Genomic DNA, 23,932 nt, shown 5'->3' on the forward strand with positions numbered 1-23,932 from the left:
GGTCTCTGGTTTTCTGGGTTTGGTGTAAAGCAGGAGTAGAAAAGAGGAGAAGGTACAGTTGTAGACACCAGGGTGCAAAGTTGGAACCGGTGGTGTTCAAACTGGGTTCCTCAGAACTCCAGCATCCCCCGAGGTGCCTTAAGATGACTATCGATGAGGTGGGAGGAGGGATCCTCATCTTGACTTCAACAAAGAAGCTCCACCTTTAATATATAAAGACTCCCAAGGGACTTCTTTGGAATAAAAGGGTCCTGCAACTTAAAAAGTAGTCATTTGAAAATGACTGGCACAGGTAATCATGGTAGCTCACACTTCCTCGGCATTTCAGCAAGCTACACCTGGGCAAGGCAGTTCACAGGTTGGTGGTTAAAATTACTCCACCTCTTAGTAGCTATGTGATCCCAGGCAAGCTGTTAGGCCTCTCTGTGCCTCACTTTCCCTGTCTACAAAATGGGCATTATAGTATTATAATGGGTTTGCATGAGGATTAAGTGACTTAATGCACATGAAGTCCTTAGAACAGTGCCTGGCACATAGAACATGTGGCTGACATTGGCTCTTACTATATAAAGTTTCTGACTCCTTTTCCAACATTTTATAATAGTATTATTGCTTCTAATCTTAATGGTAAGTATACATCCCTGAGACGTTCAGGACTTGTCCTGATGGTCATACAGCCAGCAAGAATCAGTGCTGGAATGACAGCTTAGAACCAATCAAAGCCAAACCCCACACTCTTGTTGCTATAGTCCACACACACACACACATACGTGTGTGCACATATACACACATGCACAAGTATACTGAGATCTTATGCAAAATATATAACTCTGTCTTGAATTATACTTACCATTTTCCATTCAAATACAACGTTTGTTAAAATGCCCAAGTAAGTAAAAACCATGGCAGACATAACGCTAAGAAGACGACATAGGAAAAAGGCCAGCAGCCCAGCTCTACTGTCGGACAGCTCAAGTTCACCCCTTCAGGTACAACCTCAAGGAGTTGCCCATCTCTCTAAGCCTCAATGTTTTAGTCAACTTTTGAGTCACTGTAACCAAAATACCTGACAAGGACAACTTAGAGAAGGAGAAGTTTATTTTGGTTCACGGATTTAGAGATTCAGTCCATGGTTGGCTGACTCTAGCTCTGGGTCAGAGGTGAGACAGAACATCATGGGAAAAGGGTATGGAGGAGGAAAGTAGCTTGGCCACACCCTGCCTGCCTACAGTTACCACCCAGTTAATCCATACCAGTGGATTAATCCACCAATTATGTATACCTCTCATAATCTGATCATTTCACCCCTGAAAATTCTTGCATTGACTCACACATGAGTTTTGGGGGACACTTTATATCTAACCATAACACTGTCTCCCCATATGTAAAATGGGGACAATAAACATAAAGTAAAGAATGAAATCACCTTGCAGCACCAGATACATAATTAATACCCTGTTAGTTTACCTGGTGTTGCTAATGAGTGTTACTATCGTTATCATTACTGCTTCTGGATTTATTCCACTTTATGCTGCTACAAGAACCTCCACCCTCCCCATTTCAATTGGTCTTTACAGCAAAGTTAAGGCATTTTCTGGATGTGGAAACTGAGAGTGAGTTGTGTGGATTTCCCCTCATCACCAAACAAGGAGGGATCAGTGCCAACATCAGGTTTCCTCTGGGACTTGCATGCAGAAAGGATTCCATGGACCTGCACTGAGATCTGGGACCAGGTTTAGGACCTGGTGATGTACTGACATCTTGGTCCTGGATCTCAAACCACTATGAAGCAGCAGCTTAGGATCGAGGAGCAACTGAGCTATGGTCAGCCGCCACCATCTCTGGGCTTTCCGAGATGTATCAGATACCCCTGGGTGGCAGGGGAGATGGTGTAATTAGTATTGCTTACAGAAGGAGCAACTGGAATCCGCAAAGTTGAGTGACGGGCCCTGGATGAACAGTCAGTTACCAAAAACAGCAGGCTTGGACTCAGGAACTCTTAGCTCGTGTCTGAGGCCAGACAATTTCACCTCAGGTTCCCTTTAGAATAAGTTATTGCACTTGCAAAAATATGTAGTTGCCAGGACCCTATCCTCTGCCCATTCATCAGAAACTCAGGGGACACTCTTGGGCAGCCAAGGCTGAAACTCTGCATTATTAGACTATGACACCTCAGGTCATCAGAGCAGAACAGGAGAGTCAGCACCCCAGATCGCCAAGACCGGGTGCTTTGCAATTTTAGCCTAGTAGAAAACAACACTTTACAAAGCTCAAAACAGGGCACAGAGAAGATGGAAAGATGTTTCCTTAACTTCTCTGACTTTAAAAAGAAATTCTACAGATATATCTTTATCCTGAATAAAAATTAAAATCATTGTACTAAATTAAAGCCTGATTAGGGCTTTTGCATATCAGACATTTTCCCAGCTGTAAATATTTATAGTAGAAACATGGAAAACACAGAAAAGTATGAAAATATACAAACCACGAAATCCTAATACTAGGGGAGATAGTATCACTAAGTATAACACTAAGTATATTTCATTAAAACCTTCTTTTTATTTCTTTATACATGTCCAATGTCCTTACTTTTTTAATCTATTTTTATACTACATGTGATACTATTATCTGTTTCCTTTATATAACTCTAGCCAGGTCTTTCCTCTATGTGATAAAATAGTCTTTAAAGAATAAATTGTATGGCAATTTAAGACTCTGTCATGTGGATTTATAATGCTTCCTTTTTTCTGGCTCCCTTTTGTTGGGTATTTAGATTTTTCCTTTTAAATGCAAATAAAACAATCCTGGAGAGAGCATTCTACTATATAACTTTTGGACATTTCTGATTATTTCCTGACCAGAAGTTGAATTACTAAATCAAAGGATATAAATATTAAGAAAGCTATTAATGTAAATTGTTGAATTGCCCTTCATGAAAATTGCATTAATTTCTGTATGGTACAATAAGTAAAACTTATTAATGCTGGCCCACTGTGAAGTAATTTATAAATAGTTGGATAACAGAATTGATTAGTCAGCAAAGGCTAATTGCAAAAAAGTGTTTGTGGGCTTCACTGTTATCGCTACCAACAAACAGGATCCCCAGTGACCGGCTCTCTCTCATGAGTTTTCCCTGGTGCTGTTGTCCAGTGACAGGAGGACCTGGGGGCAGGGAAGCTCTGCTTTGCACAGACATTCTGAGACCATGGATCCCTGCACCATTTGGTGCTGCGAATCTCAGCCACAGGTGAGAGAGCTAGAGTAGAGTTCAGGGCAAAAGAGTTTTATTGGCCAGGATAGCAGATCACCATGCCACCTGCCAGAACTTGGTCCCATTGCCCCACCTGACCATGAGGAAGCTGTGAAATGTGTCTAGGAGCAGAGGGAGCGGGGCCAGGTGGACACATAGCAGTGCCTGTGGCGTGGGGCCCTGTGCCTGCTCCAACCCGACGTGGCTTGGCCCTTCCTGTGTGAGCAGCGCTCTTTCCGTGCCCCTCTTGACCTCAGCTCTGGCCCTCTCTCCGCAACCTCCTCCCACCCACACCCCTGCCCCTGCTGCTGGGACCCCTCCTCCTGGCCTGGCGTGCTCTGGTTCCACTCTGAGGTCAGCAGAAAACAATGAATGAACAGTGGCCACATGCAGGGTGAGCCACTTCCCTCCAGGGCTTTCCCAAGAGAGGGCCAACCTGAGCCAGCAATCCTCAGGTGAGAGTGGCAGAGGCGTCAACCCGGTAGAGGTCGGAGATGGTCCCCACTGCCTACTGGGAAGGGGAGGGCTGTGCCCAGACCCCTGGAGTGGACAGAAAACCTTTCAGAAAGGGTGAGGTTTTCTGCTGGAGAAGGTGGGAACCTCCCTTCCAGCCTCCTGTTGGCTGAGCTCAGACTCTGTTTGGAGCCTGAGGCAGAGGGAGGGAGAGCCCTCCTGGGCTAGGAGCGCCCAGGCTGAGAGAAGTCTGTTCTTTCATTCTGATCCATCACCTCCCGGCTCCCAAACTCTTCTGACTCCAAATAAAGCTAATGAAGGCAGACTTTCTATCTTCCCGCACTTTCCTAACAGTTATTAACAGAAACTACAGAAAAGTCAGTGATACAGTCCCCAGGGAGACAGGAATGTTTTGAAGATGCCCACAGCTGGCCAGGGTGTTCAGGCAATCCAGAGGCTCAGAGTGGTCACCCAGACCTGGCCTGGCAGCACTGCCTCGCTTGGTGACTGACCATCCTCTTTCCTGCTGTCCTGGGTCGCATTCTGGAGAACAGCAATCCTCGTGTCCCACACGGCTTTGCCACATGGTCTCTGTGATAATGAAGTCATCGAGCGTCTGTTCCAGGCAGATGCTTTACACCCATTTCCTCATTGTGTCAATCAAGATGCTTTCAGTTCCAAGGAGTGGGAAGTCCCCAGGAAACTGGTATCAGAGGTCTGAGAAAAGCAAATGAATACAGGGAACGGGGGGTCTTGTAACTGAAAAATGTCCTTTGAGCAGGGCCACTTCATAAAGTCACCCTAAAGGTAAAGTGGGATTGAGGTCTTCTTTGAGTGTCTCAGATCTGTGCCCACACATGTATGGATTCCACGTACGCAGACGTGGCTGCCCACTCTCCAGGTGGGCATGGCCACTCCAGAGGGAAAGGACAAGCCTCTTCTACTCAGGTTCTTTCCTCTTCTACTCAGGAAAGCACTTACCCTGGCCTGGGCCCAGCTCTCCCTTGCAGGTCCCCAGCAGAAGCTCTGTGGCCAGGAGAACAGCCCCCCTGGCTGAACTTGGGCATACCTCCTGAGCTGCAGTGCCACAGAGGGGTTTTGCAAGTAACTGTCAGAATGGAAGCAACCAGGTCTCATCCCTAGGACTAGGTGGGTATCTATTCCTCCCACGCAAACTTCAGAGATGAAGTGTGTACAGGAGGCGCAGGAGTCAGTCCTATTCTTAGGCTACTTAGGACAGTTCAGCTTCCCCAGTGAAGGAGACTGAGGTTCTGAGAGGCTCTGTGTAGGGCCATGCTCTTTCCACAACACGTGGCCACCTGCTCATTCACCCTCATCTACGGAACATGCACCTTCTGCTAGATTTCTCATGCACTACAACACAGACAGACGTCAGTTCTCTGAGCACCTGTCCAAGGATAGCCCCCTTCTGACAACTGGTGGGATCTTGTGGCCATGGGCATCCTGGCTGGACTTGACATGAGATTTCCTAAGCAGGAAAGGAAGTCTTTATATCAGAGGCAGCAGAGGTCCCACGGATTGATCGCTGAGTATGGGGGTGGGGGTTCACTGCTTTGAAGAGGCACAGAATCTCGTGTAATGTGGAAAATCAATTTGACCCCCTCCTCCTAGCAGCAAAAGGCCAGGTAGCTCCTCTTAACAGATTAAAGCAACAGAGGAGACATGCTCTGCGGTCACTGTGTCAAGTCTGATGAAATAAACTCCAGGAGAAACCAACTATGCTAAGGAGTCCGGAGCACCTGACATGATTGGCAGGAGTTCCCTTAACCCTCTGGGAAGTGTTTGTCACCAAAGAAAGAGAGAGAGAGAGAGAGAGAGAGAGAGAGAGAGAGAGAGAGAGAGAGAGAGAGTCAACCTAAGGAATTTTTACCCTGGGTCTCATGCAGTACTGAGCATAAGTTAGGCCAGAGTTTAAAGCCCTGATGGCCTCCCAGCAGGGTTTCAAGGTGGACTCTCCGGAGTCTTCCTCCCCGAGGTTGTCAGTGTCACCCTGTATGTTCCAGAATATTCACCGGAAGCCGGTGGCTGTTTCCTGGGTTTGTGGGCCGCGCTGAGTGAGGTGGCAGGCAGACTCCTCCTTCCCTCACTCTCTGCTTCTGCTTTTCAGAGATGAACCGGCATCACTACGCACTGTACGTGCACAACTGCCGCCTGGTCTTCCTCCTGCGCAAGGACTTCGACCAGGCCGACACCTTCCGCCCCGCCGAGTTCCACTGGAAGCTGGACCAGGTCAGGCGCTGGCGGCCCCCTGCCTGGGCGGGGCTGGGGGTGGCAGGGGTGGGCGCCCCAGGTGCTGGTGGCTCGCTGGGTTCCGGGAAAATCCGCTCAGAGAGGCACACGGCACCTCAGAGTCGGGCTGGAAACTGCCCCCTGAAGCCAGTCACGGGGGAGAGTGGCGACTCCCAGCTAAGCAGCGGCGTTGGCTGTGCGCTGAGGTCAGGGAGTTGGCTTCCCCTGATCCCCAGGCCGGCTTGTGATCTTGGTTAGCACGTCTTTGTATCACAAATGCTCCACGACATTTGGTGCTCTGCCACTGCTTCGCTGGACGATGCTCCTTGCTTTTGGTGACAGGAGGTTGAGAACAGGGGCCTGAGGACTTTGAAGTGAACAGTGACACAGAGCACCCTGAGCAGTGTGTGGTCTTTTCTGAAATGGAAAATCTGACTCGCTCCAGGGCATCCAGGCTTTTGATCATGAGGGCCACAGTGTCACCCTGGTCAATGACAGATCAAGTATCTGGTTTGAATCCAGAGATTTGAAGTACGTGTCCAAGGGCTGGGCAGGAAGCCTGGAGTTAGCCTCTGCTAAGATTCGGACAGGGCAGGGGGTGCATCATTTAAAACAGTTTTAAATTATTGAGGGGGATAATGCCAATAGCCAGCAATGGGGAGTGTAGAATGGGTGATGCTTAAGGAAGCAGATGGAATGATGCTCATTTTATGACCCTTACTTCCTGGGGCCTCGGCCTCTTGTTTTGCTTTTATTCTACCCTCCAAATCCTGAGTTGGGTGCTTCTATGACCCTCAGTCTTTTTTTCTTCCTCCAAAGCCTATTGTGTGTACTACCCATGTTACCTTGTCTAGGGTGGAATGTTTCAGTAGCCTGTTCCTCCTCTTTCCTTGTTGTTACATCTCCACCCCATCCTCTTGCTAAATCCCTAGATCCCCATTAGGACTGATCTCTGAGAGAACTAATCCACCCGAGATGTGAGTGTTTGCTATCCCCTTTCATCCCCCCATAAGGATACATATACACTCTTTAAAATAAAGGTTCATTAACCCTGGGGAATCCCCACTGGTGGGACTGCAGACAGTGTGACAAGATCAAGGATGCCACACTTGGGAGAAAGAAATGTGGATGAGTCCAGTGGCCAATGCCTGACCCTCTCCCAGTAATTCCCATCCTGCTAGATTCTGGGGTTCTGGGACGATGGCGTCCGGATGTGTCTGTGTTCCTCTGTGTTTGGAATTCTGGGTCTTGCAGGAATGGTAGATCTTGACATGGTTGACATGATTTCTTAGCAACCTCTCAGCTGTGTCCTAAAGTGCCAGATGGCTTTTATGGGATGTTTTAACATATATAATACAAATTGAAGTGAATTAAAATAAATTCCATATTGCGAGGGTTTTTTTAATAAGCACACTGCCATACTGGTGGAGATAATTATAGATACCCTGTGGCATTTTCTGAAATGGCTTGAGAGGAACAGATATAGACAAAGTCGCTGGGTTTGAAATTAAAAATAGGCAAGGAGGGAATTCTGATTGTACAGATAAATATATAGTGAATCTAGAGATTCTGAGAGCTGTTCCTAAAGGCTCCTTCCACACCACCCTGGTCTCTTTGACACCCTTGGAGGGGCCACTTTAAGCTCTGCTGCAGGCCTTCCTGTGTGCACTGCCAGCCAGGAGACCCACAGTCAGTGACCCCAGGCCACCCCACAAACCATGGCTGGCCCCTTCCTTCCTTGTGTCACACTGCTTCTTTGGGGAGTGGGCTAATTTAAAATTCAAAGCACGTTAAGTTCTAAAATGTTTTAGAGTTATGGATCAGAATTATCACTGAAATGCACGATGTTTGTAGTTTCGGTGAAACCCTATAAAATTGTCAAATCTTTGCTTTGCTCATGTTCCGTCTTCCTCCTTGACTTGGATTGCGCAGACTGCTGCCGTAACAAAATACCCCAGGCTGGGTTTTTTCCAACAGTGAGAATTAATTTTGAGACAGTGACAGAGGCTGTGAAGTCCCAATACCAAGACACTGCCAACTCAGCCTGGCTTGCAGGGGACACCTTCAGACCATGTCCTCACATGGCAGAAAGAGAGAGAGAGACAGAGAGAGAGAGAGAGAGAGAGAGAGAGTTCTAGTAGCTGAGGTTAGAAACCAGCTGTGTCAAATTACAGTCCCTCCCATTTGGCCTCATTTAACCTCAACTGCCTCCTAAATGCCCTATATCCAAAAATATTGGGTTTAGTGTTTCAAAATGTGAATTTGGAATGGGTACAATTCAGTTCCCAGTATTTCCATAATAAAGAAATTAATATTCAAAAAATTGTTTTAATTTATGTTATTTGTTCTTTTTATTTATAGATGATAATAGAGTTCATTTTGACATATTTATACAACCATGGAGTATGTCTTATTCTAATTAGGATCCCAGTCTTGTGGATGCACATGATGGTGAGATTCACTGTGGTCTATTCATATATGTACATAGGAAAGTCATGGCAGATCCATTCCACTGTCTTTCCTAGACCAGAAACCCTGCACCTCGTAGAAGAAAACGTAGGCCCGACACTCCATCACGTCAGCTTAGGAACTGACTTCCTCAATAAGACTCCTAAAGTGCAAGAACTAATATTCAGAAATTTTAGAGGCTGCCTATTGATCAGATGCCCAGCTCATCTGGACAGTGGTCTTCCCTCTGAAGGAAGACACAGCGAAGAGGAGCTTACAAGCCGGTGTGGTTATAACCAGCCCCCAGGTCCATCTTTCTCCTTCCTTAGCTCCCTGCATTAGGGGATAGATAGATAGATATGAGTGGTGGGAACACACAGTTAAGAGAATAATTCTATAAAATGGGTCCACTGTGCTGACCCCACATACTTTCTTTTCTAAGAAAGCAAGTTACCTGCAGCCCTGCCTGGTTATGTCTCATTCCTCAAGAAACTACTTGTAATCTGCAAGGAAATACAGGCCTGAAATAATGTCAATCAGAGGAACCCAGGTTACTTTGAAGGGAGAGATTTTTGTGATCCTTTTCGCAGACCAGATTTCAGAAGATGAGGGTAATTCCTCCTAACCATAAAACCTTTAAGAATGTATGGTTAAGAATCCATTTAGAATCAGCATGAGCCCAGGGGACCTAGAGTTGTCATGGCAGTGAGGACTTGAAAGTCTGATGTCACCCTCTGTCAGTCAAAAGTCAAGAGGTGAACCTGGACAAGACTTTCTGGAAACTTCTCCAGAATCCCCAATAGAACTGGAGTGCAGGAAAGGCACTCGGTTCCTCTCCTCTCTGAGAGGGTGCTCCCTCCCTTGAGAGTGTCCCCTTTCCCTTTTCCTATCCCTTCAACACACTCATGCCTGCTTCTCTGGGCAACAGGTCTAAAATCTTTCTGATTTGATCACAAGAATTGGGGCTTGAAAGGGGGGTCTTTATGCTGCCTCAGTTTCCTGGAGGCCCCTGCTCTGTAACACCTGTATTGTCAGAACCTTACTGAAAGTTTCTTGGGTATAAATCACTTGATGCCCAGAACGTGCATACCTGAGAAAGCCTCTGTCCCCAAGAAACCATCCTGGGGCCCCCCTGGGAGGCTCCCCCTCCCCTCTGCTCATCAGAGTGCAGAATGCCAGCAGAATTCCTGCTGCACGGCACTTACCCATTCGCCCCGCCCGCTGAGCTCCTGGGCAAGACTGCCTCAGCAGCCTCAGCCCCTGAGTGCATGTCACAGCTCCGAGCTCAGTGTTGGTGCCCAGCAGATGTTTGCATAACACTGAGTGGGTGCTGAGATCCAAAGAAGGGAGAGAGGAAGTGAGGCGGGAGGAAGAAGGAAGAGAGGGAAGGAAGAGAAAAAGTATCCAGAGACGTATTCAAAACCTCCTGGTGATTAATTGATCTTTTGATTCAATTGATGGAGCATTTTAAAGTTCTAAAATTCTGTCATTTTTCGCTCTCTGGATCTCTAATGTTGTTTATCTTTGATCTTGATATCTTATTTCAAAGATTCAGCAGGGTTTGCTGGCAGCGGGTCTCTGAAGGACTCAAGCTGGCCTAACATCGTGTATGTGTTTAAACTGCTGGTCTACCTTGGGAGTTCCAGAGACATCATACCTGTTCTAATGGAACTCATTTATTTCTTTACTGAACAGTAAAGAAACTTACAAACTATGAGCCCATCTCTGTGCTGGGAACTCAGGATTAGCAGATAAAATAGGAGCATGTGCTTTCTAGAAGTTTCCATGATCACGGATCAAACAAATATATGAACAGAGAGTTGACAGTCTCATGCAATAGGCAGGGGCAGAGGGCAGGGAAACAGATGTTGGAGTCTGTGCAGCCGCACTGATGTGGATCTGGGATAAGAGCTGGAGAAAGCCTCCAGGGGGGACAGCTTGACATAGTGGAGGGCTCCATGGTGCAGGGTTAGGTGGCCAAGATGGCAGACAGTGGGCAGAGGGCCCTTGTCAGGCAGGCATAACTGCTGGGCAGAAGGGAAAACTTTGGCTGAAGTCAGAACCCAAGTGTGAAGGAGCAGGTGAGAATTAAGTCCCCAGTGGCTTTTTATATCATGTTATCATGTTACTGAGTTGTTTTTGTTTTTTTTTTTTTTTTTAATCCACCAAGAAATGGGCCATAATCCGAGCATCTGTCACTCAATAGAAGGTGGAGAATGTTGGGGGTAGGCGAAGGTGAGGAAGGCTATTCCCACGGCATCACACTCATCAAGCTGAGCAGATAGAACTTGGCCAGGCCTTTCCATGGGTCAGTGTCCAGGGCCAGAGAACCAGAATCTCCCTGCTTCCTGTCTCCACACCCAGGCCAGGGGACCCAACTCCGAACAAGAGTGTTGCAGCAGTTGGCTCCTCACAGGCCTTGAAGCCAGGGCGTGGGATGCCGGCGGCTTCCACGGAGCTCTTCCAGAGTGTGCCAGGGAGCGCCCAGTCGCTACGAGGCAGTGCACACTCTCAATCCTGTTGCCCCACACCTTTTGCCAAGGTGCATGGACAGCCAGGTAGGTCCATTACCAGCAGCTCCAGGAAATGCCTCTGACAATCCAGTGCATCTCCCTAAAGTGATCATAACGACAAGGAGAATGTCATTTGAATGGGTTTTTTACTTATGATCTGCTAATGCACATCCCTGGAGCCTGCAGTTAGTCACAAGAAAACCCAGACAGGAGCAGCAGAGAACACCCAGCTGCCTACGCGTGGGAAAGGTGTGTACTACCTTGCAGTCCCTCCTGGCTTTAATACTCTGGATATGTTTGACTCGGTGTTGCTAATTCTACTCATCTTCCCCTGGTACCTTTTGGTGCTACAATGAAAACCTGCTGATAGTTTATAACATTTCCCACTTGGTCACTTGGTGCATGATACCAGTTTAAATTTACAGCCTCAATTGACCAGTGAAAGCAGAGATGCACCCAGTAAAGGGAAAACAATCTCTGAAAAATTACAATGATTACAAGATTCATTTGGTTGACCTTTGTCCTGTCTGTCCCAGAATGTGTAATAGGCACCAGGAATAGAGAGGAGACAGGCATGACTCTACCCTGGGGAAGCTCCCAGCCCTGCCCAGTGCTCCCCAGCCCAGGTACTCTGGGAAGGTTGTCCTACAGGAGGCCCAGACCCTAATACTTGTGGGCTTCTGGGAGGAGCAGAAGGAATGAGTGAGGACCTCAGGCCAGGTGGAGGCAGAGATAGATACCTGGCCAAGTGAATTAAAGATTGAGTTGCCACATAGTTCCAGTCCATACTCCAGAGGTTTGAAGTCAGGTTATCATGTAAAATATTCCAGTTTTTAATATTTTCTCATCTAAAAAAGTGTGTGGTATGTATACACAATGGAATATTACTCAGCCTTAAAGAAGATTGAAATTATGTCATTTGCAGGTAAACAGATGGAGTTGTGGACTATCATGCTAAGTGAAATAAGCCAATCCCAAAAAACCAAAGGCCCAATGTTTTCTGTGGTATGCGGATGCTAATTTACAATAAGGATAGAGGTACTTTGGATTAGGCAGACAGGAGTGAAGGGAGGGAAGGGGGTATGGGGGTAAGAAGGATAGTAGAATGAATAGTACATTATTACCCTATGTGCATATACGGTTACACAGCCAGTGTGATTCTACATCTTGTTCAACCAGAAGAATGAGAAATTATACTCCATTTATGTATGATGTGTCCAAATGCATTTTACTGTCATGTATAACTAATTAGAACAATTAAAAAATGTGTAATAGCAGACATAACCAAATAGTTTACAGTCCACCATTAGTTTGAGATGACTGATTTAAAAAAAAAAAAAAACTTATTTGGAGGAAAGAAAAACACACACTAGTTTGTCTGTTTGAATCTTCTTAAACGAAGCCCACTCATCCTTCATTAATAGTTCCCACCTCCATGTCCCCTGGAAAGGGAAGCACACCTGGTCCCCAGTAGCCCCTCCTCACATCCAGAGGGAAGGGGCAGGTACAGGGTCCCCCACTGCAGGCCAGGATTGAAGGTGGTCTAGTTCCTCCCTCATCACAGAGACGCAAGCCCACACTGGTCTGGGGCCTGTCCAGCCCACTCCTCGTACACAGAATTCTAAAGCTTTTGGAAGAAGATGAAAGTGCCTCTCTCCTTTATTCTTGCTGAAGGGAGGGCGTTAGAATGAGGCCCCGTCAGTTTACTTGCATCTGCTCATTCTGCCACACGGGGAGTCAAATAGGTTAGTTCCATCATTATTATAGCCACGTGCCAAGGAGTTAATTAGAGACTGGCTGGTCCAGGCCAGACCAGTCGTCTTAATGAGCAAAATAATTGGGCGTTATCAGCACTCTGCTCCCACTGTTACAGACTAACTCTTGGACACGCTGGCCATGCTTCTTCCAAGGCAGTTTAACCCCCTGCTCAGTATCCCTGCCCAGTCACGGTCTTAAGTGAGACCTACTTTCCTGCAGGGACAAAAGTGCTAAACAGAGGTGGGAGGAGAACCTCTCTTTTCTCTCATTCAGGCAGAATCCCAAGCGACCTTTTCTGAGATGCCAAATTGCAGGGTTACTTGGGGTCAGTAACATACAGGGACTCTCACTAGTATACCCACAGAAAACCTAGATTGTTTACTTCTTTATAAAACATACTGGGTCCCAGTTAAGCCCCCAGTCCTCTCAGAGCACCCCTGTCTGCCTCTTTGCATCTGCAGTGGGGCTTCTAGACCTTTGGGAAGAGGTGGCTTCTGCGGACCACATTCTGCAACCTCTCGGGTCAGGACGGTGCAGCGCCTGGATGGTCTGCTCTCCAGAAATGTGAGGCTGACATGCTTAGCCCACTCGTTCTGTTGACTCTGAGAGACGGTGCCAACCTGCTGGCCCCACCGCTGCAGCCCACTGCCTGGCTGAGGTCCCCGTCACCTCAAAGTCCTTATGCAGCTTTCCATCATGCCGGAGTCCCTGGTGCACAGCTGCGCCTGATGACCTCTATGCCTTGCCACCTCGACTGGGTTCCCAGCCCACCACCACTAACAGACAGCATAGTAGCACCTGAAGAGGTCCACCTCCCGGTCCTTGAAGCCTGTGGCCTTGTCTGTCAAAAAGGGGGTCTCACGCCTGAGATTGGTTGAGGACCTTGACGTGGAGAGATTCATCTGGATGGTACCTATGGGTGCCAGGTGTCTTTTATAAGAGGGGAGGCAGCAGGAAGCTTAGAGCCAGAGGACGAGGTGTGAGGATGGAGGGGAGACCAGAGTGATGTGACCAGGGATGGGAGCCGTGGGTCAAGAAATGTGGCAACTCTAGAAACAGGAACAGGAGGAAAATGGATTGTCCCCTGGAGCTTCCTAGACGGAAACAGCCCTACCCACCTGATCTGAGTCCAGCAAAACTCATTTCCGCCTCCTGACCTCCGGAACTGTACGATATCACATCGGTGTTGGCTTAGGCCACAAAGTTTGTGGTAATTTGTTACAGCAGCAACGGGAAACAAATACATCATCAGGAGCCTCCGGGAGGCCTCAGGCTCATAAATCAAGCCATGTGTCACCTCCTCATTCCTTACTGAGGTGACCTGGGCCAGGCTTTCCCAACAGGCCCCTGGACTCCTCTGTACGTGTTTGTAGAGGTCTCCAGCAAGTCCTTCCCTTCAAGGAACACCAGTGACTTCCGCCACGTGCTGGCCTCTCCTTCCCCGGCTGACTGTCCCACTGCACCTCTCTTCCTTCCTGGAGTCACCTAGTTCCAGTCACCTCTGGAGCACAAGTAAAGTTCCAGACCACAGGCGGGCAGTTAGCAAACAGGGATTGCCGTGATGGCTGGCAAGAAAGAGACTTGTGTAGAATTCCAGAGGCAGAAGCAGGACTGAAGGGGGAGTCACCAAGAGACCAAGGAGAAGCAAATAAAGCAAAGTAAGGGTAGTTTAGTGACGTGTCGTGAGTGTCGACAGGTGTTGGTGGGACTCAGTGCATACCTAACCAAAGGAAAAACCCACGGACCAGGACATCCCATTTATGTCCTCTTGTGGACATGGTCTCCACCAACCCCCTGCAGGTTTCCATAGACTTGTTTGTTGGTACCTCCTAAGCCACTTGCTTGATGAGCTTGTTTACAGGACTTTCTTGGATTTTCACTATTATTCAAAGGTGCTTCTTGAGTTTTTCTATAGAAGAGCCTGTGCTAAAGGAGAATCCAAACTCTTGGTGAGCATGGGGCCACACAGATGCCTTCTCTGTTCTGCCCCATCCCTATTGATTCCCACTGTCCCCTTAAGTCTGTTAAATTTCATCATCTGAAAGATGCTAATTATTCTAGACCTTCCTCCCTTTGTTGGCAGACCTGACTCCTCTCCCGTCTCTCTTCCCCTGATGAGTACCTGCCCAGCAATTCCTTTGACTCCTGTGAAATCATTATTTGTGTTTTAGCCTGTACATCTGCCCAGAGGCAATGAGAGCATGTTTTTAATAGACTTCCCTTAATACATATTTAAAATAAGTGTTAAAAAGAAGGGAATAATGTCAACATTAAAAAGAATGTAGTTTTCCTATTAAAAGAGAAAACAGTGTCAACACAATTAAATATGCTCAGTAAATCAAATAACGTTTTCAATAATGAATTAGGATGCCAGAGCCTGAGGGTGGTCTTGGTGGCTACCGCATGGATTCACCACACTGGCTGAGCCAAGCTCGTTCCTTCTTGTTTCCTTGGGGGATGGGTACAAGTGGGAGGGAGGGAGATGACTCCTTGGTATGGAACCCAAATATTTGCCTTTGTCTTTCTCTGTCTCTTCCACAACGTGGAAAGGCAAGAAACTGGCAAAAATTTAATTCTAATGTAAAATGGCAATTACATTAGAGAGACATGAGGTGGTCACTGGTCGAGTGAAGTCCCTGAAACAGAATTACGCCTGTGCTTACTTTGTATTGGGTCCTTTGTTTTAGTTCTAACAAGAATCTTGCAGTGTAGATATAACACCCAGGTTGGGGTTGAAGACAAGATAGATAGGAAGGCGCCTCCTGCAGCTCTCACCTGACAGGTGGATGGACCTTGAATATGACCTCAAGAAGTGCATCCTCCAAGAAAGTGAAAGGCGCCATTCTTGACATGGGAGATTTACAACCATGGTTAATACCAAGATGAAAGGAGTGAGCCAATGCTGGTACCTGAGGTTTAGAAGTAGGGATGGGTGGCCATCCAGAAACAGATTCCAAATTCAACCTGTCAGGAGTCATGTTTTAGCATTTTTGAAGCAAAGATCAGTTTGCTCCTGAGTCTTGGTGATCAGACAGCCATTCATCCCATAAAATAAGAGAAGATGGCGGAGTTGACTTCCTGGGGAAGACCACTCTTTTGAGGAAGTCTTGAAAAACAATAACCCTGGAGGCCCAGCGGTGAGATTAATTTGTTCTACCTTCCCTGCTTCCTCCCAATCTCCTACGAGTCATCTGTTTCCATCCTTAATGTCTAAACATGCAAATATTGCTGCACTTACTGCTCATTAGTTTAGCTAAAGGAAGTGCCCTTTAATTATGCTTCTAAATAATGAACCTCCTCCATCACCTTGACAATCAGTGCATATTTAGAAGGAAGCCAGGTCTCATTATGAAGCAGCCACTGCTTCCCCTGGTTGCTTAGAAGATGGTAGCTTTCTTGAGGCCATAAAAGCAGGAGTCCAAAGACAAACAAGCCCTGTGATTCCATTAACTCCTTGTGGCCTTAGGTGCAAGAATGGCAAACAATTAATAACATACCACATGCCAAGAGGAAAGAGGAGACCGCATTCTTAAAAGGCTACTGCAGTCCAGCTCCTAAACTCTTGATTTATATGCATTAGAACTAAGCCCTACAGTTACTTGTAAAGTCAGATAATAAATAATTAATAAAAAATTATTTATTATTTTATTTGTTCTAATTAGTTGTACATGACAGCAGAATGCATTTATACATTTTGATAAATCAATACATAAAATTCCATTTTCTACATAGTGAAATTGAGGCTCTGAAAATTTAAGTAAGTTGCCTATGTTGCTAAACCAAGTCCCTTGTTCTCCAAAGCTCATGTTGCTTTCCATGTTTTGTCTGGTTGAGAAGATTTACAAAGCTTGGCAGAACTAGGTCTCCACCAAACCTTCACCACATTTCATTTGTTGGTCTAAGCAAGAACTCACAGAAGTGGTTTGTAACAGTCCAGTTCCCAACAGCACAGGTAGACTGAAGCATTTAAACTGTGAACTTGTCTGCCCAGCTTAGGAGAATAGTGTACACTGTGTCATGAGCAGGCAAGTCATTTCCATTATCTGACCAGTCACTTATCTGTTCATCTTTCAATACCATACTCAAGAGTCACATTCTTGATAAAGACTCTCCTATAGCTTCACCTTCAACAGAGAATTGACCTTACCTCCATGGAGGCAAGGGGCAGAAAAGACTTTTATCTTTTCCACATTTTATTACATGTATTTTTCTTACTATACTAAAATGTCACATCTTATTTGTTTATTTAATCTTTAACACAGTGCCAAACACAAATATGTGTTCAATAAATGCTTCTTAATTTTTTGAAAATTATCCGAATGGCGTAATCTGATCTTCAACACTGTGGTTCCTAAATACTGAGCCCTAGACCTACAAGTGCCAGCTTGGCTACAAAAGTGTTATCTGAGGAATGGGGGAAAGAAAGCTCCCAGAGAAACATTGGATGTCCTTTAAACCACTTGGTGTAGGAACGAACCTCAGAAATATTTTGCTATGTGGAAGAACCTAGGCACAGAGACCACATATCGTATGACTTCATTCCCATGAAATGTTCATAAAAGGCAATTTAACAGAAACAGAAGGCTGGTCAGTGGTGCCTAGGGCTTGGTCAGAGTGGAAATCACCTGCAGATGGTGATGAACATGTTCTGAGATTGGATTGTGATGATGAGTGTGCAACTCTATAAATCTAAAGACCACTGAATCGTACATTTGCAATGAGTGGATTTTATGATGTGTAAATCATACCTCCATAAAAACTATTAAAATAAGATTTGAAAAAAAGGGAGAAAGGAAGAATAAGACGAAGCAGGCAGGCAGTCACATTCATTGAGCTTGAGGTACTAGAGGCATTGATTGAGCAATGTCAGAGTTGCCAGAATTTGAGAGGGTTAATTACTAGTAGAAAGGATAGAGAAGCAGGAAGCGGGCTAGAAAATCTGACTATAAACTCTCCTAAAGTCCTTCAAGCCCTTGACTGCCCCCTGAACAGCTGATACATGGGGGAACCCAGTAAAAACAATTCAGGAAACATGGAAAAACTGAGTAGATATTTTAGCCACTATGTACTGCAAAAGAGACAAATTTCACAATTCCTTAAAATAAGAGGGTCTAGGTAAAAATATAGTGTTTTCAAATGAAATGCCAGAAAAGCTGCACCTTACAAGTAAAGACTGTGTACCAGGATTAAAGGACTGGCCCAGGACTAAGGGTAAATCCAACATGTCCTTGTGAAATAATCCAAACTTCTTGAGTACAAAGTGGTCATCTGGTAATTTAACAAAAATCAACATTCTTAGAGCACAATAACAGAACCCACCATTTCCACTGTGTACTACCCACAGCACCCAGTGAGTAATAGAAATTATTAGACCTGTGACAAAACAGAAAAACATGAACAAAGGTCTGGAGTAAAATCACTTAAGAAAAACAGACCCGGAAATGACACATAAGTCGGAATCAGCAGAAAATACTTCAAAACAGCTACTTTAAGTATGTCTTAAAAGTAAAGATTGTCACAATGAATAAACTGAAGGGAAGAACAGAGAAATGGGATGTAAAACCTGGAGTGGGAAATCCAACATCCAAGATAAAAGGATGGATTTAGAAGAGAGGAGCATGGAAGAGAAAATCTCAAAAAGGTCCAAAGGATTAGAGAAAGTGAATGGGGCATAAAAAATTAATTGAACCAGCAATGCTGGAAAATTTTCTAAATATGGTGCAGAATAGCATATTAAAAATTGAATAAGATCAGCAAGCTCATGTTCAATAAATACAAAGAAAACAATACCTAATCATTTTACCCTCAATTTGTTGGAAAAAATGAGAAAATCTTGAAAGCACCTAGTAAACAAACAGTACATTCCCTATGGAAGAAGAACAATATGAATAGCAATCAATATTTTCCTAAAAACTCTGAAACCAAGAGACAAAGGAATAGCAAAGAAAGTCTGCAGGTAGAAAGGAAGGATCAAGAAGCATTAGAAATGGTAAATATGTGAGTAAATACAAAAGAGAAACTTCCCTTCCTTCTTAGTTTCTTTAAGTGACTGTGTCTATAAACAATGATTATAACAATGAATTACGGAGCATATAGTGTATATAGATGTAAAAGAACAATAGAACAAGTGGAGTGAATGATGGAGGTGTTAAGTAAGTCACAGTGATGCACAGTTCTTACGTTTTATAGGAAGTGTTATAAAGTTGACTATAAATATACTGTGATGAGAAAAGCCCTCTTGAGGTGAGAGGTTGTGAGGTTACAGGGGTGTTCAGTGTTTCAGAAAGCTTTTTCATTGCTGTGACCAAAAACCTGACAAGAACAATTTTAGAGAAGAAAGTGTATTTGGTGCTCAGGTCTCAGTCCATAGATGGCCGACTCTGTAACTCTGGACCCAAGGTGAGGCACAGCATCATGGTGGAAGAGAGAGGAGGAGAAAACAGCTCAGGACATGGCACCACGAAGCAGACAGGGTGAGCTCCAGCTCACCAAGAACAAAATATTTACCCTAAAGGCCCACCTTCAGGGACCCACCTCCTCCAGCCACACCCTGCCTCCCTACTACAGTTACCACCCATGAACTCCTTCAGAGGATTAATGCACTGATTAGGTTAAAATTCACATGACCCAATTATTTCACCTCCAGACTTTCTTGCATTATCTCACACATAAGCTTTTGGGGGACGCCTCCTATCGACAGCAGAACACGCTGGCAAAGATCCAGGCTCAGGAGGGTAGGGTTTTTGAAGCAGATAGACAAAAAGATGAAGGTGGTGACAGTGGTAAAGAACTGTTTTTGGTGAAGGGGCCCCAGCTAGGAAGGTGGAAGTTGAACTGGGATTTCTACCGATGCCGAAGGAGACGTCTCTGGAGGTGTCATGAGTGATGGAGGCCTCAGCCTCACCTCCAGACTCTAAGCTGGAAGTTAGGCTCACTATTTAAGGATGTAGGGCTGTTTCTTGGCACGAAACAGGATTCTAGAGAAATTTGGGGTTTTGGATCCAGGAGAGTAAGCCAGAACGCTAATGAATGTAAGTTTAAGGGAGTTGGAGAGTGACCTAGGGGAATGGAACACACTGCTCCTAGGCTGCATGCAGTGACAATCTTATCTCCATACGGACCCATGCTAAAGCCCCAAGAGGAGTGGAGGATGACCAGGGGTGGAATCGGTGTCCCTTCCCCTTGATGAACAGCACGATCACTCAAATAGCACATGCTGGTCATGGGAGTGAGTCCAGAGAAGAGGTCTGCAGAAGTGAAGGTTTTAGACATCAAGAGGTTTGTAGGGGAATTTATAAGCAGTATTCATAAATTGGAGAAATCAAAAAGATCTCAGAAATTATCCTTCATCTGCAGGAAGAGTTTTTTTGTGTTTACTTGGACTCCTCCTTGCCTGCCTTCATGTATTCAGGCCATTTTCCTATCAAGAGCAAACCAGCTTCTGAGAACAGCCCAGTGAGGCTGTTCAATTTCCTTATAATAGTCTAAGCTAATTAAAGATATGGGCATAGTTTGGCCTTCCAGAGAGGAGCTGGCGTGGTTCCAACACTGCTCTGACTCCAGTTTCCAAAAAGGAAGACAGAAGGGTGTAAGAGCGTGGAATGAGTCTGACGTATTCCCATGTACATACATATATGAATACACCATAGTGAAGTTCACCATCACCGACATCCACAAGAAGCTACTTTAACAGAGTAACTACGGGTAAATGGCAGAAAGCTCAGTAGAGTAGAGGGAAGGGACCAGGGGCTTGAGGGGGAGAAGAGGGGAAGGGGTAATACTGGACACCAAATTAGAGCAAGTTATATTCCATGCTTTGATAATTATGATGAAATGGATTCTACTGTCATGTATAAACTAAAAATCACACACAAAAAAAATTAGTTCTAGAACCATCCCTAGGTTAAGTGCATGGAGCCACATGCCAGTCTTCTCTCCAGTGGTGGCTCCCACTTCCAAGGGGACTGTAACATCTGCCTCCTCGCCTTTGCATGAAACGCCGGGTTCCGAGCTCTGCTTGTTCTGTGAGAACTTGGTCTCAGCCTTGTACTTGGTCTGCTTGCATTAAAAGGGCCACATACTTTTCCATCAAGTGCAACTTTGTCAAAAGACTTTATTATAGTCAAAAATATCAGTGACTGTAAGGGACTATAACTATGTGAACAGAAAGCCAAGAGAGATTTTTATATCCACATGGACTCAGATCAAAATGAACTGGTAATTGGAGTATAAATGTGAATTGGAACTCAAACTATTTGAAGAATTATCTGATATCATCCACTGATTTTTCCATCTGTAAACATGAATGAAATGAGCCTCAGAAGCCAAGAGTAAAAATACACCTTCGGATTTATTCCAGAATACTAAAAATATCCCTGTGCCATATCTAGCAAAAAATATGTCCCATTGGCAACCCAAAAAGAAGGACCAGCATTCTTTGGTGGGGCCAAGTGTGGAACTCAGCTGCATTTATGTCTGCACACTGAGTCACACCCATGCTATTACTCATGGCTGAACAATCCTGAAAAAGATCCAACTTAAAACAAATTCATATTTTAGGGACAAATATTCATTGAAGAGCAAGGAACACACGTGGGAGGGCTTTCCAATCTCTCAGATCTGAGTCTGCACCTCAGCTCTGTCCCTGGTTATCTGTGTGAATTTGGGCGAATTGCTTCATCACTCTGAGCCTTGGTTTGCTCATCTGTAAAGTAATTATAAGCACCTCATGGGTGACTGTGAGAATTAAATGACATAATAAATGTTAAAAAAAAAAAAAGGTGGTTATTGGGGGTAGTGATAGGATAGCAGAACATTTAACCCATGGAAGTATTCGGTTGAACCATCTTGGCTTTATATCCCCACACATGCATGATGGAGAGATAAATGATGGATAAAGGAATGACAGATGATAGATTAGATAGATAGGAAGACACATAGATGATAGATGATAGATAGATAGATAGATAGATAGATAGATAGATAGATAGATAGAGAGATAGATAGATAGAAAACGGATGATAATAGATGATGAATGGATAGATACACAGACGGACAACCATAATGGGTAGGTGCTCTAGATGGACTAAGCACTGTCCTATTGCTGAAGTCATTGCTTACTGAATAGTCAGCTTCCACACTTCATAATCAGCATCTACACTGTAGCAGACGCTGATCAGCTGAGAGCAAGGCACGTACTGGTGTTCAGAACTATGCAGATTCCTCTTCCCATTGTCCAGATTGTAGTCTTCAAATACCATTGGCACTAACAGAAATTAAAGTTTCTTGAAAAATTAACTGGCTCTGTTTGAAGGCAAATAATGAACAAGTTGAGCCAAGATCCAGTTAGCAGGAAATGCCAGGGCAGGGCAGAGGAGTAGCTTGGGCTGTGTGTGGTTGTGCCAATCATAAAATCCAGGCTGACAAACTCTACTGGCCAAATGTCCTGGGTTCTTCAACAGAAGAAATGTAAAGAAAACAAACAAACAAACAAACAAACAAACAAAAAAACAAAAACAATGAAGGAAGAATCTGTAGATTTGAAAGGACTTTTTAAATGTTATGAGTTTCCAAGGGGCAAAACTTAGCTCTAGGGATGAGGGATCCAGATTTAAGTGATAAAATCGCAGCAAATGTGGACTACAGAAGCCAGATGGTGGGAGGGGCACAGACAGCAGCTTCTGAGTTGCCGGTGGATGGCTTAGCCTGGGTTTGGCCACGGGACAGTCGCTCCAGAATACTTCACCAAGTCCTGCAGCTGTTGTCTGTGGCTCTCTGCATCTTGCTGTATATTGCAATAGAAAGTAAATGGAAGAAGCAGCCTGTGTGGAGGATTCCTGTGTGCCCAAGACTTGGCCAGATGCTGTAAGAATGAAAGAGGCTCAATTCTAGACCGGAAGCTGAACGTTTACAGGGAAAGAGGATTACAAAGCCATGATCGGGGCTGGAAGGGAGGGAAAGACAGAAGCCTGGCTGGGAAAGATCACCTGATCTGGGAACATCAGGGACAGGCCCCAACCACAGGCGGGCCCATTCTGAGGACACAGGATGGATTGACACTGACTTGCTGTGAAGGCTCATGGAGGGAGGCAAGCTGATCGGCCACCGCAGGCTGGGCACCCCCACCTTCACTGCAGTGTTCCCTTAACTCCTGCCAACCTTCATGGCCCCATTATTCAGATGTGAGGCGGCTATGGCTCAGAGAGGTTAAAAACCCACTGGCCCTAGATCACCTGTCCTACACTCTCAGGGAAGTAGCAGGTCTGGGGTCCCCGAGAGGTGGGCAGCCCCAGCCAGGACTTGAAGACATTGGCAACAAAAAAGCGTCCCTTCTAAAATGTTAAGAATCATTTTCATCAAGTAGAGCACAAAGTTCATTTTTATTTTTGTTGGTGCTTTAATGAGAATACCAAGTTTTGGCAAAGGTGCCTCATAACTAGGCTGCTAAGGGCAGGATAAATTGGCACGAGCTTGCCGGGGGCATTCAGAGGAATGAAGTCCCTTTCCCAGGGGACAGGTGAGGTTTCACACTCAAATTGCCCTGGAAAGTAAAGACAGTTGCAAATGCAGTGTACCCGGAGAAAACAAGGAAAATGTGTGGAAGCAGAGAGCGTCAGGTTCACCTGTCACCGAGGCTGCCCTTTATTAGTGGGAATGCAGGAGTATTATCAGACCCCTCTGAGCCCCCACGAGCTCATCTGTAAAATGGGTCATACGAGCATTAGATGATAATGTTTCTGATTCATGCTAGACAATCACGGCTTTGTTTTCATCATTTACCTTATTTTATCCCATACTGGAGATCAGAGTCTTGGCTTGATCAGTTCCAAACTGTCCTAGAAGATCAATTCAGGGCATCATGGAAATAAGAGTCTGCACCTGCCCAGGTACTTGGTTGTGAGTGGCAGCCTGGCTTGGTGAAGCACCTGGATTCTGGAGTCCAACTTCTTGGGTTTGAATCGCAGTTCTCCCTAAGTTCACCGTGCCTCAGTTTCTCCACCTGTCAAATGGCACCTCGGGTTCCTATAGCTCATTGCACCTAGTGCAGCTCTTATGCTCTGGGTTTCCTGCATTGAAGAGCCAGTGTCCAGCAAAGTGGTTCCGGCCCATCTGGCTGGAGCCTGCCCTGGAGTCACGGCTGCTCACGCCTCCTGATGATACTCTGGAGATCTTGAGTTTCTGCCTTGAGATCCTCGTTACTATCGCACAGGTTCTGGCCTGTGCTTAGCACTGACTCGGCACCGCCTGAAGACATCAAAGG

General features: G+C 45.5%; 1 protein-coding gene across 1 annotated transcript in view; it reads left to right on the forward strand.

Annotated features, from left to right (window-relative positions):
* CLSTN2 (calsyntenin 2) overlaps window positions 1–23,932 on the forward strand; it is a 572,327-nt gene that overhangs the window by 487,885 nt on the left and 60,510 nt on the right. Inside the window, exon 8 of the mRNA XM_079100484.1 lies at window positions 5,832–5,953. Coding sequence (XP_078956610.1) covers window positions 5,832–5,953 — 122 coding nt within the window. The remainder of the gene's footprint in view (window positions 1–5,831; window positions 5,954–23,932) is intronic.

This window comes from Sciurus vulgaris (genome assembly GCF_902686455.1).
Source record: "Sciurus vulgaris genome assembly, chromosome: 10".
Classification (NCBI taxonomy): Eukaryota; Metazoa; Chordata; class Mammalia; order Rodentia; family Sciuridae; genus Sciurus; species Sciurus vulgaris.